We start from the raw sequence: 17,895 nt of genomic DNA, 5'->3' as shown, positions 1-17,895 counted from the left end.
GGCAGGAGAAGGGTTGTTCTAGCTCTCTGTGTGTGACAGACCCAAAGAAGAAAGTGGCTGTGGGCTCACTAGTTTACTTAAATATGTGGTTACACAAGGTAGGAGTGGGTTGTCTGGACCTTGGTTGTATTCTTTATTTTAATTTTGCTGAATTTAGGAATATTTTTTCTTGGGATTTATTCCCATAGTCTAAGAATTTATTCCCATGGTCATTTTTTTAACCACCATGCAGCTGGCTGACACCTTTCTCACCTTATATAGCACTGAAACCTCTCTTAAACATTTACCTGAACTAAGCAGCATTCACATCAAAGCTAAGGTTTTGTTTCTTTGTCTATCCACACTGTAAAAGAAGCGAGACAATGGATGTTTTTGCTGATGAAGCTTCCCATTCAGAAACAGAACTGATAGAAGAAGTGAGGTAATTTGTTGTGGTTTTGTGCCAGGCTCATTGTACTTTTCCTCCAATCTTTAGTGCCTCAGCTTATAATTACCATTATGTGTCTCACTGTGGTGTGTTTGCTTGTTAAGAGCTTATAGATGTAGGTTCATGGTGAATGGTATTATTCTGAACCTGTCTGTGGCAATTCCTTTCTATGCTCTAGGAGTCTAATTATTACCTTACAGAAAGCCTGAAGAGACATTTATTTTAATGAATCTTTTATCAACCCATTCAGCAAAGTTAGCCACTCTAGAGACAACTATACTCTGTCTCAATATGGTTTTTAGGAGAAAAATGCTGTTAATAACATAAGACCCTTCATAATGAGGCTGTGATATGTCTCTCTCTTTTTTGATACTAATTAAAATTTGGCTTCTTGTTACACTTAATCACCATCCAGTCACTCTTTGTATTAACTGACTTCATTGTAAAATGCGTGACTTCGCTCAAGGAAAAGTCCTGAAGGGTACATCTTCCCCATTTGGATTATATAGCTGTTCAGTTATTCAAGAAGAGTGTGAATATAATAAGTAGCTCCATCAGGGTATGGATTTTACTTTTAAAATTACCTTGATTTTAGGATATTGCTAGCAAATATTACTCCTTGCATTGTGAAAACGGTGGAGCTTGATTAATTTCTGAAAGTAATGATATGATTAACTGCCTAAGTAGAAGACGAGACTGCTTGATCAAGAAATTATCTTTTATTCAGTCTACTTTCTGCCCATTGCATCTCTAATGTTAACTTTTTTGCTGTTTTGACACAGTTCTTTAGGCTGTGGGTTAGTGGATTTTTTTTTTAATTACAAACCAAACTTTGTCTGGTTGGTGGAACCTCTGCAAGTACTAATGATGTAGATTTTCATCTGACTGCAGTCCGAGCACCGTGTATGAATCCATCGCTATAGCCTAGCCTATATTTTGGCAGACATCCTGAGCTTAATAATAGTTAACATTGCTACATGGTAATTATAATATCTGGAATGTGGACTTCCCTACAAACAAGAGTAGTACCTCTAAAGATAATGCAGTCTGTAAAAATCTAGTCATGTGAGTAAAAATGTTCAATTAAATGAGTTCTTAGGTTTAGTGAGACTTAATATTATGTCAGTTATGCTTTTCCTCCAAAGTGTATTGACAAAATAATATTTTTACCCAGAAATTGTCAGGAAACAGACTATTGCATGGATAGTCATTACTGAGACATTGGAAACATTTCAGCCCATTTATCAAGATTATGGAGCAAGCCAAATCATACATGTATAAAAAACTGTATGTTATCGAGAAGCGAACTCAGAAAATTCACCCCCCTCCAAAAAAATGTACATAAAATTATTTTCTCCAAACCAGTATCATGCAGCATATTTTATAATTAATAGAGAAGTCAAAGGTCAACTGAGCTGCTTTTTGGCTAACATTACAGGAATTGTGAAGCAGCAGATAGACAGCCATATCAAAGATCCAGATCAACAGAGCAACGTCCTATGCTGGAGCGGACCAACTCCCGCTCCCGATCCACAGAGCGTCCCGACTCAAACCTCATCAGGTCGATGCCTTCATTAATGACTGGAAGATCTGCCCCTCCTTCACCTGCCTTACCGAGGTGAAACAGACAAATCAATCAGACTAATCCCCTTCTGCCCCACCAGCTCACCATTTTATTTTCCCAGTAGCTAATTGGTATCGCCTCATCCTTAGCTGATCACTAGTAGCAATAGATACTAACCCTTTAGTGCCAACACACTATTTATATTCTACTCTGGATATAATGGTGTGGCTGTCATTGCAAATTGTTTGCTAACAGTATTTAACTACATTTGTTTGTTATTTCTCATTTATCAGGAATCCTGGATGGTTTCCCACATAAAGCACCTCATAACTGTCATGTTCTTCTCTTACAGAATGATAAATTGTGTTCATCAGACATTGCTTATGGAACAACCATCATAACAACATCAAATGAAACTATTTTTTTTTAAAAAAGTTTCTTTAAATGGACTGTACTGTCTCTTAACTACCATTTTAACCACCGTTTTCTCTGACTACATTTTACTGTGCCATAGTCTGTATTGTTCCTGTTTGAGTGCTATACTTCACTGATTGACATTTTTAAGATTTCTATAAATTACTCTTAGCTTAAATAAACATAATACGGTAAAAACATGAGTACATTTTGGTCTAGTTGATGTTCAGTAAAGCCTCTCCTTATTTCAGAACTGCAGAATACATTATTTTGTTTTCTGAAAGTGAGAGTTAGTAACATCAAATCCCCAATGAGAGTTAGAGTCAAATAGCAATGTCTTTTCTCAGTTTATTACTTTCTTTAGACAAATCCCTGTAATCTCATTGTCACTCAATGGCAATTTAACCAAATACAAGCTGAGTAAAGATCTTTGAATTTGGCCTATGGATAATTTTATGTGTATGTGGGTATTATATCTATATGCACATGAATATACACACAAAACATATTCTGGCTTGACTGTGCAAACAAGCATCTTACAGATGTTCAGCCTTAGTTTGGCTTTCTTCTTTTTCTCAGAGAGATTTCTCTTTTTAATCATGTCTTTTTCTGAAAAGAAATAAATGTTTCACTATGGGACTGCAAGGGTCCCAAATGATCTAAAGCCTACTTAGTCATATTATCAGTTCTTGATGCTATTTAAGGATAAATTTGTCATTTAATGGCTATGGTTTGTTTTGATATGTGTCTCATAGGTCACATCCTCGAACTGGGTCTGTTCAGACAAGTCCATCAAGTACTCCAGTAGTAGGGCGAAGGGGCAGGCAGTTACCGCAGCTCCCACCAAAGGGGACGTTGGAGAGAAGTAAGTGTATGGTTTTCTCCTTAAAGACACTGCAAAATTGCTAATGAAGGTCAATTATGTTTATTATTTTTCTTTTGGCGTTACAGTTGAAATCTGTTGAGTTTTTATGTACAGAATTGATAGCAGTGTTGTATTTTGCACTATATTTTCTTCTATTGTGTTTCAATGTCTACAATACTCTTGACTGAAATGAATCATCAGCAGTGCAATAATCATCAACAGTGCAATACATATGAACAAAGATGGACTAACTGTTAGCATGATCCTGTTCCTTTTGAACTCAATAGGTGTTTTGTCATTGACTTCAACAGGCACAGGAAATGATCTTTTATGTGTTGCTTAGTGATAAAATTCTGGCTCTTTTGGAATTTAAGAGTTTAGCTGATCACTTGTGGGTTCACATGGAGTGCATTTCAGATTGCTAAAATAAAACCTCTGCATCCTGAAACAGGACGAGCAAGAAGAGAGGTAATAATCTTCAAAATAGGAAAGGTCAGCAAGATGTTTCATGATTCCTGTTTTACTGGTACTGTAATTGTGCTTATCTTTAACATCTCATAAAAGCACTGGTCAATGGAGACATTGTCCAAAATGTTTAGAAACAGAGGAATATAAACACATTTTTGATAGCAAATACATTTTCACCCTTCCACTTCTGATAACTAGATGTGCCATGCAAAATCAGTCTAAATGGCCATATATGTTCTTTTTTTTTTTTAATCCTTCTTAACTTGTATATGGTATCTTTTATAAAACTTCTGTTGTTTTTAACCCCTGTGCTTTGGTTCCCTTTTTTGTTTGTTTGTTTGTTTTGTTTTTGTTACTTTCCCTAGACAATGGAGACAAGGAGATAGAATCTTATGAAGGTCTGTACATAAAGGAGGGTTTGTTTTTCACCTGAAAGCCTTTTTGAGGGGCTATATAGGGAAAAATAAACCCAACTGCAATTGATGTTATTTGATTGTACGTAGTCAGAATTATTGTCATAATTATTTAGTCTTTTTTATATTCAGACCTGTGGCTCATAAATTGTACAAGGTTCCACATTGAAAAAAAAGACAGTATAAATAATACTATCTAAATACGATGATCATTAGAAAAGTACCTAGACATGCACCCATTTTTAAATACCAAGAGTTTACACCGCAGCAAATAAGAGTATTTCAGTTAACCTACATATGTATGTACATTTTCAGGATTAACACTTCAGGCACATACTTAAATTTAAGCATCTGAGGCTATTTGACATGTTTAAAGTTAACCATGCATTTAATCAGAACAATGTTTTTATTACAAATATGTTATAATGTTATACAGTTGCTGAATTACTAGGTAATTTTCAAATAACATAGGAGCAAAAATTAATTGAATCAAGGTAGTCTTTCAAAAAGTTATAATACTTTTGCTTAAAATTAAATCCCCTTATATTTTCTACCACTGAAACCATTTAATCTGCTTAATAGCAAGCCACAAGATATCAATTGCAGTCCTTGGTTATACCACTGAGGGTCTATATGTAGTATCATTGTATCTATCTCATCAGACTTTTTAATCTATTGTTTAAAATGTTTACAACGTTTATGTCCATTTTGGAAGCAAAACTTCATGAAAAGAAAACTCTGTTTTCTCAGATATTTATCCTAGTATATTCATTTCTTTGTTGTCTTATGTGTTGTGAAAAATGCCTATATGAAACACAGTCTAGATATGCCAGGAAATAATTACATCTAATCACACGACGTTTGCTGTCATTGCTGTATATGCTTTCATGTTTTACCACTCTTCCCTGCTCTTTACTTAGTATATCTATTTAGACTGTGAGCTCTTCAGGGCAGCAATTGTGAAGTACTGCATATTTTTACTGTGTTTGATTAGAGAGGGTAGCAGTCTTATTTACATCATAGATTCTATAGAGAGAGAGGTAATAAATACAGTAAAATAATTACTTTTATAGGAGTGCTAGAATTGTTTGCTTTGGTAAATACTGCTGGAACTTCAGGAGCTCTATTTGGTTTTACTTGAAAACTGAGTGATATTTTCTGTACCTCGGTCTAAAGTAGGCTTCTGGAAAATCTGGGTTACAGAAAATTGTTGAATCCACAGATATTGGAGTTTTAATATACAATCAAAGAATCATCAGTGACTCAAGATACAGTACCTAGACACATTTCCTGTTGAATTTTACATGTATAAAGGTGGTAAACACTGTAGTTAAAAACATAATCCATAGATACAGCTTTCACGCAGTATTCTATATAATTTTCTGTCATGAATTAAGAGCTCATATTCTGATAACAATATAGTTCTACTTTGAGTCTTTTTCTATCCTTCTTTAGGATTTCTAATTCTTTTCTTTAAGGGGAATAATAATCTTCTTTAAAAGGAATAATGGTCTACAAGAGCAGCAGATTATACCTAACTTCTGTTAGTGACAGATGTAATTACGATTAATAGCAGTTTTTTACTGTGGAAAATTGAATTTTACAAAATATTATTCTAAGCAAATGAAGTACCAGTGATAAAAACTACAATTTAATAGAATTGAAAATGATGACTATAGTAGAAGGGGTTTATGTTATTATGTAAGAAATAAAGCATCAAGTAAACCTGAAAACTTTATAGACATTTGAGTAGATTTTTATGTGTTGTTATATGCCCTGGTGATAATCAAAATAGTTGTCTCTTGTTGGGAAGGCTAATTTGACCATACTGGAAAATGTCTTTGTCACAGAAAAGTAGTCATTTTTGTTCTTATAGAAGCATATATTTGATGTAAATGAGAGGGGATTTTATATTGCGTGGAAACATGCTGTGAAGGTTAATCTTTCTGTGTTTTGAAATTAAAGATTTGATTGTGACCAGATTAAGTTAAAATCATACTGTAGAGAGGACTTAGTTAAAGATAGATTATGGACAAGGAATTGGAAGTAATCTCAATTTTGCAAAAGACAGAAAAACGTTTATGTTTGTAAGTCCTACAGTAGTGTCATTCAGTCTGTATACATTTGAATAATTTGTATTTGTTACACGGTTGAAACTGCATACCATTTCTTACAATGTAGCTGAAATGCAGGAACTCATGTAGAAAAAAAGGAATAATTTGCAGTTGGGGAGATTTTTTGTTATAATGCAGCACGCAGTATAATGTGGACTATGTGGTGTGCTTTTGGCTATGTGTCTAGAACGGTAAGTGAAGGGATCTACAGGGAAAAAAAAACCAACCTCTGGGTAACTGCCTTCCAGATTAAGATGAGAATTAAAAGCCATTGATTTAGGGTAGATTTAGTTCAGTGAACTGTGTAATGTGGTTGCAGGTTTTTGCTCCAGGTCACCTAGGTTTCACCAGAATAATTTATTTCAAAATTCTGAAATAGCCAGAGAAGTTTGGTTTTAAGAAATCTAGCTGTCAGTAGCTATGCAGGACCAATCCTAACAGTGTTTTGACAAATGTATCTTTTTCTCAGTGTCGCACATGCTCAGTAGGAGAACATGCAAATGTCATTAGCTATGTTGCATTGACAATCTTTTATGGTCATGACTTTTTGGCTAATTCCTTAGCTTCCCACAGCTGTGCTGCTGCCAGTATCAGATCAACTGTTCAAAAGAAAGGCTGGGTATCTCTGAAGTGTGTGTCATTATCTTATCTAGACAGAATATACCAGAGGCATCTAGGCAGTTGGGGTTTTGGTTTAGACTTTGTTAGTATGTAACATGAAAATATACTAAACTCTTAAATGTTCTGTATTATTAGGGCTATAGACAATAAGTGAATAGTTCTTAAGGGTTAACAAGATTTTTTTCATTTATATGTGGATATAATGTATTTCTTTGTTCTTATTCTCCTTGGTAGAAGGATGAACTCAATGACTGCTTGCTGCTAATTAAAATAGAACACCATAAAGTACTCTTGAAAGTATTCAGTATTAGCTCTTTCAATTAGTTGTTAATTACTAATCAGAGAGAATTTTTTCCTAAAATAGATTTTTCCTTTTCCTCTTAAAAATAAACATAGTCCTTTCTTTCTTCATCCCTACAAAAAAACTCCAACCATCCACCCAAACAAAAAACCTAGAAAGTTATGTCAGGCCAAACAAATATAATAAAACCTTAAAGTATAAAAATGAAGTGCTCAGAAATTTAGCAAATAATAGAGCTCAGTGAGGATTTGCTCTTCTATTTATGCTCTATGGTACAAACTTTAATTATGTGATCTCATAATAATCTTGTGTCTTGGGAAAGTTATTTCAGAGGCTGTTAAAGCTGACATTAATGCTTTAACATTCTTAACTTCTGGTATGAGTGATCTTATTCCAGAATAAAATTATCTATGAATGGAATGAACAGGGGTAGTTGATTAGGTTTAATCAGGGATAGCTATCAGCCATAACTCAGCTTTTATATCTCTCAGATACAATTTCAAATCTTTAAAAAGAAAATATCTATACTATCAATTGTATTGTTGTTGCAGTTGATGCATTATGGAGTGCAAGTTACTGAGACACCCTGATGGTTAGGAAGACAGATACTATTGACAGACAGAAAGACATGCTGTTTATTTTAAGGGGTTTTGCCTCATTCAGGACATAATTTTTCTGTTAAATTAGACATAATTTTGCAAAATGAGAAGGATAGTGAGATAGTGCTTTTCAGTGCCCTATCATAGTTTGATGGGAGACAGAGAAAAACTATTACAATGCAATTGCAGAGAATCTGTATTCACAGTGGTTATAAGTCTATCATACCCATCAGCTGTGATTTAACAGGTTTTTAAAACAGGTGATTGATCACATATATATAATATAGGACAGGAACTTGGATTACCTTCAGCTTGGCTAGGAACCCGATGACTTAGTCAAACACAGGAGTCTAAAAAATAAAGATACATATCTCTGCACCCAGCTCCTATTCATGTGGATATTTCTGTGCTACTGACTGTGTGACACATTTGCGCTTGCGTGGGATAACTCGTGCATTATGTGTACTTGACAGGAAAGTAAAGAGAATAGCTTAGTTAACATCAGTAACAAGGTTGCCTTAGGATAATGTGTGCATATACGTTGGGGTTTGCATTTCAACTAGGAATTTGCAAAAATATGCCTTTGGGTTTTACTTGTGGGTGCTTAGTTCATTCTCCTCAGAGGTGGCAGGGTCCTCATCCCCTGAAGACTATTAAAATATTTTGTTTGCATGAGTACAATTTCCATATAAAAGCTTGACCAAACGTTACCTATAACACAGGGTTTAGGGTGTTGACTTGAAAGGTCCTGACCTTTCAAGGGAAGTAATGGTTTATAATTTTATCTTGGATTAGAAAAAGGGGGAATTAAACACCTCTTTCTTTATGCCTATTGAAGGTCTTAACATCTAGGTCTGAGACTACAAGGGGCATAAAAAAAAATTAGTAAAGAGTCATACAGCTGTGCTCTTGACAGCCATTGTTTTTTTATGTTTTAGGGTATCAACATGCCAAAAACATTGTAGTTCAATTTTACAGGAATTGATTTTTTAAAGTCTTTGGCACACCTTCTATACATTCTTTTCTATGAGAGAAGATTGACTGCATAGACGATGTCCCTGTTGAATATTTTACAATATGCAACAGACAAATTTTCAATTGGAATTTAAATATCATTATTATATCACAGAATTATAAAGCAGAAATCATAGAATCGTGGAGTAATCAAATCATAGAATAGTTTGGGTTAGAAGGGACCTTTAATGATCATCTAGTCCAACCCGCCTGCAATGAGCAGGACATCTTCAACTAGATCACGTTGCTCAGAGCCCCATCCATCCTGACCTTGAATGTTTCCAGTGATGGGGCATCTGCCACCTCTCTGGGCAACCTGTGCCAGTGTTTCACCACCCTCACTGTCAAAAATTTCTTGCTTACATCAAGTTCAAATCTACCCTCTTTTAGCTTAAAACCATTAGCCCTTGTCCTATTGCAACAGACCCTGCTAAAAAGTCTGTCCCCATCTTTCTTAGGAGCCCCCTTTAAGTACAGGAAGGCTGCAAGAAGGTCTCCCCAGAGCCTTCTCTACTCAAGGCTGAACAACCCCAACTCTCTCAGCCTGTCCTGACAGGAGAGGTGTTCCATCCCTCTGATGATTTTGGTGGCCCTCCTCTGGACCCACCCCAACAGGTTCATGTCTATCCTGTGCTGAGGGCTCCAGAGCTGGACGCAGGACTCCAGGTGGGGTTTCACCAGAGCAGAGTAGAGGGGCAGAATCCCCTCCCTTGACCTGCTGGCTACACTGCTTTGGATGCAGCCCAGGATGCAACTGGTCTTCTGGGCTGTGAGCGCACGTTGCCGACTCATGTCCAGCTTTTCATCCACCAGGACCCTCAAGACCTCAGCAGGGCTACTCTCAGTATCACTCAAATCTATGTACAGATTAGTTTCCACTGCATTGGCTTTAATTATAACCTAAATCTCTCTCCCTGTTAATAACCCGTTAGAACAGGTATTTTTTTATATTACTAATACCTGCTAGCTAAACTCGAAGTCAAATAATTCAATGAGCTATTTAGTTGCACATAGATCTATACAAGTAATGAGAAAACTGGGAAAAAATCTGGGAACAGAGAACACAAAAAATGAATCTGAACCTTGAGTAACTACAGTATATTGCATCACATCAAAATAGTGTTTAATGAATAACTGACATTTAAATTAAAGCAGGCATGTGGTACACCAGTTATTCAGCTCAACACTCGTCTGTATCATTACTGTTGTGACCCTGGTATTAGATGAGCTCTTTCACAAAAGAAAGTTATGTTTCTTTATTAATGACGTAAAAGAAATATATTTGTGTTGCTTATCATTAACTGTATCGTTACTGTTGTTTCCAGCTACTTCAGTATTCTCTAGTATTTAGATATGCTTTAGGCAGCTGTAGTTACTGGTGGAAAAGTGTCTGTCTTTCTGAATTTTTACTATTCTGAAATCCAGGTAAAGAGCATATCATCTGTCATATTGGGATTTTTTTTTCCAAGCAGGAAAAACATTTGCATTGTTTCTTCTGCACTTATTAAGGTACTGAGAATGCCTACTTGCTTATGATTTATACACAATTTAAAATATGCTCTTCAAGAATAGAGGCTTGGACATTTATTTCTAGAAAAACTAAAGCAAACGAAGCAGAAGATGCTTCTAAACAAATTATATACCAATATATGTCTGCTCTTGCTGCTTTGGTACTTACTGTCTGCTTTCCAGTGCTTCAATAATTTAATAAGAAATTGGCAACAAGGGATATTAAGGGATGCATATGACCATCATTACTTGCAGAAGGATCTCACTGGAGTAAACCAGAGATGAAAAATAACACACGGTTTTATTTAATCTTTGATTCACTGAAAAAATAATTTATGCCACAGACTAAGGGTTTGTATGTTACTGTGAATGTCTTTTGTTTGATGTTGATCTTTTATTTGAATAGCTTGTAACAAAGCATGCCTGTTTTTGTCTTGCTTTTTCCCCTGTCATACCTTGCTTATACAAATGCAGCAGGAGATGAAGAAAAGAAGCGTATCGGAGTTCAGGAATCAGAGGTCGAGGCAGGTCTGTCTGACCACAAGCACCTATCTCCTTTAGAAACATTTTCCCCTGAGCATGTAGGGAAATCTTATCATCCTGCTTTTAAATATATTCTAAGTCAAAATCCAGACAATAATTCTATCATTTTATGTAAGCACAAGAGAAACAAATTCAATATAGCATAGTTTATTTACCAGTTTGTGAATACTTAAAATAGTTAAACCCACAAAAATCCCTTAACTTTTTTTTACCCCTCTTTATGAAAGTATTCTGTGACTATGATCAAGTTACAGCCTTAGCAGATCTGGGTGGACACCCCTTAGACGAACCCTCTACTTTGCATTGATACTTTTTACCAGCAGGGAAGGAAATGTTATTGTATCATAATACTTTTTCTTCCCTAGTTCATGTAGGCGGACTGATGGTGCTGAACAAAAATAGTAGGAAACTGCATTTCATTGAAAAACTTATATTTTGTATAATGTCCCTCATCCTGTTTGGAAGACAGTTCAGTTGGTAGAAAAAGGAAGTTAGTGTGATGAGAACTGATAGATGATGATCAAATCAAACAAATGTAAATATTTTTTCAACTCAAATACCATGTGATTAAAATATACAACTTTACCTTCTAATTTCAGAAAATACACACCATACAGGTTGAAAGACACGCAGAGATCTAAAGATTTTTCAACCATCATTTTTCTGCTCCTAATTTTCTTTCGCAAGGGAAGAATCGTAAAAGCATAAATGTGCATTTACGTGCACTATTAATAGGTTACATTCTGTTATTCCTGTTAATGATTGTCTGTGGCAATACATCAGTTGTGGTGGATGTGGAAGAGCAGCACAGATAAGCTTTTCTGTTATAAGTATTTGGGGCTAGACCACTGCTAAGCTTAGCTGCTTAAAGTAGGCAGTGTGGTACGTACCTCAAGGCCCCTGGAACAAAGCCCAGAGAGGGATAATGCACTGAGGATAGTGCTGTGGTTACGTGGAGGAAATGAAGTTCTCCAAAAGGGTGGCCCAAAAACATGACAAGCTGAGCGAGAAACACATCAAGTACCAGCTGGTAGGAAAAATTACTAGCTAAACATAAGTAGGCCTAAAATGCTGTCTTTGCTTAAAAGTATAAGTGCTTGAATCACAATTTATTTGGAAAAATATAACAGTGCCCTGGACCCTACTTGCATTGTTATTTAAGAGAAGAAAATATGGATCACTATTGTCTTCTTAAAACAAAGTCAGGAATAATTGTTGTGATAGGGCTCATTAGTTTTTCAGCAATCTGGATGCTAGACTAATTTCAAGATTTTGCAGCTAGAAAGCAGGATTTTTTTTTTTATTGATTGTAGTTCTCACTCAAGCTTCAAGTGTCCTTTAAGATCTTTGCCTTCCCATTTTTAATTACAGTACAGTTTACATTTTTCTCGCTTTTGTTGCAGTTCTGCCTCTATGTGTTTACTGTTCACTGGTGTGTGTAGTGTGTACTGTTCACTCTGTGTGTTTTGTGATAAGTCAAGCATAGTGCATGGAATTGTGCTAACCTAGTTCGCAAAATATTTGTGTATGCTATAGTTGTGTTTTTTGTCATAGTAGCTGTTTCCAATTAATAATCATCATTGTCTGTTTTTAATGTTATAAAGATTATGAGGAAAAACATCAAACCCCACCTGGTAATGGGCGAAAAGGCAAGTTGATGATGATATTGCTAGTGAAATGTGGGTGTTTGAAAAATTTTACGTATTTTTGGCTGCATGTGTGTGTGTTGCTTAGTTCTGCTAGTTCAAAATCAGTAAGTTCACGTATGTTCAATTTTAATGTGTGGTTTTACTACTTGCACTTAACTATTTTCAACTATGGTTCTATGGTTTTAAAATATTTTTTGGAATCAAAAGCTTTGATTTTTTTTTTTTTTTTCCAGTTAACTGTATTACTGAAGATGTAGTTTACAATACCTAGATACATGATCATGTTGCCTATTTAGAACTAGTGGTATAGTTTTGGTACTTTTGTTCATTTTGGAATTCCCAGTCTGCCTTGCCCTAAAAGACCAAGTACAGTTTGCAGACATCCACAAAATAGTCTTCATTGTCTTCCACTTTTTACCAGGTCTATATATTTTTACGTCACTTGGCCATATTTTTACAAGTTTGGCACATTTTTGGTAGTGACAGGAGAGTTGGACTATTTTAATTAGCATATACTGGTAGAGACAGGCTTATGTTATTAGCAATCATCTCTATTGTCTAGTTCTTATTATGTTCAATATTGTCTTCTGTTACAAATGCTGTAGAAATAAGCTTAATTCAAAGCATTAAATGTTAACATGGAAATTTAGATATATTATCTAAAAATAGAACAAGAAAGTTGCAATGAACCACCACAGCTTGCTTTGAAGTTTTATCTGAGTTCATGGTTCTAAATTACTTTGAAGAAACTTGTTATTATCTTTCCATGTACATCTAAAGCGATATTACATTTAGACTTTCTCTCAACAATTTCTTCTATGAGTGAATAAAATAGCTAGATAGTGATTTAGCTTTATTAACATCTGGATATTCCCTGTTACACTTCCATCTCTACCAGGAGTCTATGTGGGGGATAAGCCCCGCTTACACTATTATGGACTATTCCTAGCTTTCTCTTCCCTAGAAAAATTTAGTAAAAGGAATATAGGTATCAGGAAACCAGGGATTCATTTTTGCCCATGATAGTTCATTCTGTTGCAGGGAAAACCACACCATTTTTAATACGCCGCTTATTATCCAGTGTAGACAGACTGAATGAGGTGCCATTGCAGAGAGGGTGCTGTGTTGGCAGCCTGGCAGAGCAATGCATGAGGTCACCTCACTTACTCTAATGGCTCTGCCAGCATGGTCCTTACTGAATTCAAATGCTGGAAGTCTGCTATGGAGCTGGAATCATAGAACCATAGAATAGTTTGCGTTAGAAGGGACCTTTAAAGGTCATCTAGTCCAACCCCCCTGCAATAAGCAGGGACATCTTCAACTAGATCAGGTTGCTCAGAGCCCCATACAACCTGGCCTTCAATGTTACTAGGGACAGGGTATCTACCACCTCTCTGGGCAACCTATGCCAGGGTTTCAACACCCTCATTGTCAAAAATGTCTTGCTTATATCTAGTTCAAATCTACCCTCTTTTAGCTTAAAACCGTTACCCCTTGTCCTATCGCAACAGAACCTGCTAAAAAGACTGTCGCCATCTTTCTTATAAGCCCCCTTTAAGTACAGGAAGGCTGCAAGAAGGTCACCCCGGAACCTCCTCTTCTCCAGGCTGAACAACCCCAACTCTCTCAGCCTGTCCTCACAGGAGAGGTGTTCATTTTTGTGGTCTAATCATTTCTGTGGTCCTCCTCTGGACCCTCTTCACCAGGTCCATGTCTTCCCTGTGCTGAGGGCTCCAGAGCTGGATACAGGACTCCAGGTAGGGTCTCACCAGAGCGGAGTAGAGGGGCAGAATCCCCTCGCTCAACCTGCTGGCCAAGGACAAGACCAAGTCCTTCTCGACAGGGCTACTCTCAATCCCTTCATCCCCCAGACTATATTGATACCGGGGATTGCCCCAACCCAGCTGCAGGACTTTGCATGTGGCCTTGTTGAACCTCATGAGGTTCACATGGGCCCATTCCTTGAGTTTGTCCAGGTCCCTCTGGATGGCATCCCATCCCTCAGGTGTGTCAGCCACGCCTCAGCTTGGTGTCATCTGCAAACTTGCTGAGGGTGCACTCGATCCCACTGTGTCATTGATGAGGATATTAAAGAGTACTGGTCCCAATACTGACCCCTGAGGGACACCACTCATCACCCAGTACTGCATGCTAATTACCAGATAATTGAGTGTCTTATACTTTTGAAATCCAAATTCCAATCCTGGTAAAGTTGGAGGCTTTTGCCACTAACTTGGCATGGTTGACAAACCAATAATCAATGATCAAGTCAGGCAAAAGCTGTTTTTGTTCTCAGTTTATCTTCTACTCCTTCAGTTATTTTTTATACTTAATTGTAGAGCCCGAAAGGTGTACTTTCCACAATTAACTAAATACTACTAGCCTTTATTTAAGACAGTTTGTTTTCTTATATTTATTAATTACTCCAAGGTGTTCATTCTTTGTTTTGGAAGCTCCTTCTGCAGAGCTCTTTTACTCTAAAAGAATGGTCTGTGCCCTGTATTTGATTTCAAATATTTATTACCAAAACCACTATCTCTTTCAGTTTTTCTTCTGGTCTTTTGCCTTTTTCTTTCCTGTATCTTGTATGACACCTTTTGATCATTTGGGTTTGTGAGAGAAGGCTCCTGGTAATTCTGTCCTTTACTGTCTTAATTTAGGGTGCATAAAACATGATATAGTTACCAAAACGGAATTTTAAGCCTTTCAGGTCATCAGTTCCCTGACTCGATAGAATATTTTACATAATTACACAACAACTTTGTCTATATTACGGGACTCAGGAATGCTTTCCAATTCTCATCTCTCAGGTTGAGAAGTGTCTGGAGCCTATTTGTATCTTGAGTCAATACCAAGACAGGACCCAAGGCACCGAGTTCTCCCCTTTCTATGCATTCTGGTTTCTGCATGCATGGGAGCTCCACCACTCTGTAAGCAGTCTGGATGCTCAGAGGACTGGAATGGAAAGTTTGCTGTATTCCAGGCTTGCTGCACAGTTTAGACACAATCTGAAGAATATAGGTGACTGAAATGCAAATTAGGCAGAATAAAGGAACCCCAGTCAGAGAAGTGATGACAGATGGACCTGCTTAGCTGACTTTCAGAAATAGTGTATACATATGCTTTTTTGAAAAACGAGCATGCGGCTGTCGTGCCAGAGGGAACTCTCATCCTGCTGGCTGACCTGAGCATCTTCTTCCATCTAAGACTGTTTGGGATTCCTGGAAATGGGGCCTACACTTTGCCTAAAGTCCTAAACAGCTGTGAGTCTGTTGTGCTCTCTCCATTCCCCTGGCCACTGACTCCAGACTTTGCCAAGAGACTGTGGCAGCTTCTGAGTTTTGTATGAAAAATGATACTGAATACATGTTTTATGTGTACTGTGAAAATACTTAACATATTCATATGTGTTATGAGTACCTAGAGTAATACTACATTTTAATTAAATTCTAGTTCAACTGAAGTAAGGTTTAAGTAAGGTATAGACCTGTTGAGACTGTGGTGGTTGTAGGCAGGCACATAACTGCAATCTGCATGCTGGGAAAATGGTGAAATAAAACAACCACAACACAACAACAATAGTAGTAAAGTACCCCAGTTTTCCAGACTGAAGAACCTACATTCTGCTGAAGTTCCTTATGATATAGGTGACTATTTTATAAGTTTAACTCTAAAAGTACCAAGGAAATATGACAGATGAGAAAGATTCCAACTACTAACTTGTCCATAAATAGCTTCACTTTTGACTTATTTATATATACAAAATGTGAGGTGGCATCTTTAAAAACTACATCACAACATAAAGTAGCATTTCTAAGACTGGTACATGACAATGTAATGTCATTTTGTCTCCTAGTCAAACAGAGTTTATCTGGTTACTAAGCTAACATTTTATAAGTAATACTGAAAAATAGCACAGATGATTTTCTGTGGGCAGCATTTGCATATAAAGATGCATGTAAAATTTGCATGTAAATTTACATGTACATTTGAGCAATAAGAGAACATAGGTTATTAATTAGTAGTAATTAATATTCTGAAGAACCTAGAGCTTTCTGAAGAAACAAATCTATATTTTTCATCTTTTTGTAAGCCTTTTATTGTATTTTCTTTATTGGTTGATATTAGTGGTTAAAACTACTTGCTTATATTCAGAACAATTTTTTGAACTGAATAATTTTTTAATGTTTTAGAACTGTGCCATAAACTTCAATCTTAACTGCACTTTAGAGGGTAGAACACCTGTGGTTGCTTGCAGAGCTTTTTTGTGTGTATGTATGTGAGATATATTATATATATGGTCATATAATAATAAATCACCTTCCTGCATAAAAAAATATTTGAAGACTTGCTGTAAGATTATACTTTCTTCAGTAGAGAATAAAAATAACCTAAAAAAACCACCCTATACCAAGCTAAGCCTTACATCCTGCATTCTGCAGGGTGGATTTGTAGGCTGTTCACATTTTCTTGCATGCATAGAGCACTCACTAACACCCAGGGAGTGGGAATACAAACTGAGCAGAGACTATGGGAGAGAGGTGCAGAGCAGAAGCTTGCATTTTGCTTCACATTTATGTTAGCCATTACATGTAATTTGTCTTATTTAAAGTCATTAACCATTAGACTCTGGAGGTATTTTGACTTCCTTTCCGTTTACCTTTCACAGCATTATGAGGATAGCCGTACCAGGTCTGACCAAAAAATCCATCTAGCCCAATGTCTAGTCCTCAGTGCAGGCAGAGATGCTGGAGGAAAGGAATATGAGCAGAAAAAATGTGCAGTTGTGCTTATCCTGGATCCCCAGTCTCCTATGAGAGAGGTTCCCTTGTGCCTCAGGAACCGACAGAAACATCAGTGGTATTTTTACATGGTGTCTTCGTCTCCCTCAGAGGCTCTCTGCACCCTTTCTCCCACCTTAAATCAGTCCTGCCAACATAAACCTGCAGTGCCTGTCCAAACAGGGGACTCAGTAGAGCTGTTCTTCTGAGATAGTCAAAATAGGCTTATCCATAATAGACCAGTGGGCCAGCTGTAACGCATTCATTTCTAACGTGTTTCAGGCATATAACCAGAAGAGGGAGCAAAACTGCCATATCTTAAAAACATATAAGACGACCTGAAACAAACAAATCCTTCCCTGCCCCAAACAGTCCTGGGGAACAAGCTTTGATGGTGGCTTAAAACGAATATATTTACTTTTTTATTTTTAAATATACTTTATTAAATATTTATATACACATATTTAATGTACCATTACTGACTATTTTTTCTTCTGACTAATCTGGTGCATTTAAGTTTTTCTGGTGTTTCTTCATGTTTTACAACTCTATTATCTTTATAAAAGCAGCAACATGATACTTTGATTTTTAGCTGAAGGTAGGCTGTGACTTT

The 17,895-nt window shown here is 36.5% G+C and overlaps 1 protein-coding gene across 29 annotated transcripts in view; it reads left to right on the top strand.

The window, feature by feature from the left end:
• Nucleotides 1–17,895, top strand: part of RIMS2 (regulating synaptic membrane exocytosis 2) — a gene marked incomplete at its 5' end in the record, with an annotated part of 516,464 nt that overhangs the window by 371,658 nt on the left and 126,911 nt on the right. For 17 of the 29 annotated variants that reach the window (XM_082015596.1, XM_082015602.1, XM_082015600.1 and 14 more), the window contains 2 exons: nucleotides 1,866–2,045; nucleotides 3,161–3,270. In XM_082015596.1, coding sequence (XP_081871722.1) covers nucleotides 1,866–2,045; nucleotides 3,161–3,270 — 290 coding nt within the window. Of the gene's footprint in view, nucleotides 1–352; nucleotides 422–1,865; nucleotides 2,046–3,160; nucleotides 3,271–4,103; nucleotides 4,137–17,895 lie in introns of all 29 variants that reach the window. The other 12 variants (XM_082015619.1, XM_082015599.1, XM_082015612.1 and 9 more) reach the window with 4 other exon arrangements.

The sequence above is a fragment of the Phaethon aethereus genome (genome assembly GCF_964289735.1).
Source record: "Phaethon aethereus genome assembly, chromosome: 2".
Taxonomy (NCBI): Eukaryota; Metazoa; Chordata; class Aves; order Phaethontiformes; family Phaethontidae; genus Phaethon; species Phaethon aethereus.
Note: the sequence above shows the minus strand (reverse complement) of the source record. Positions and strands in the feature narration are given on the sequence as shown.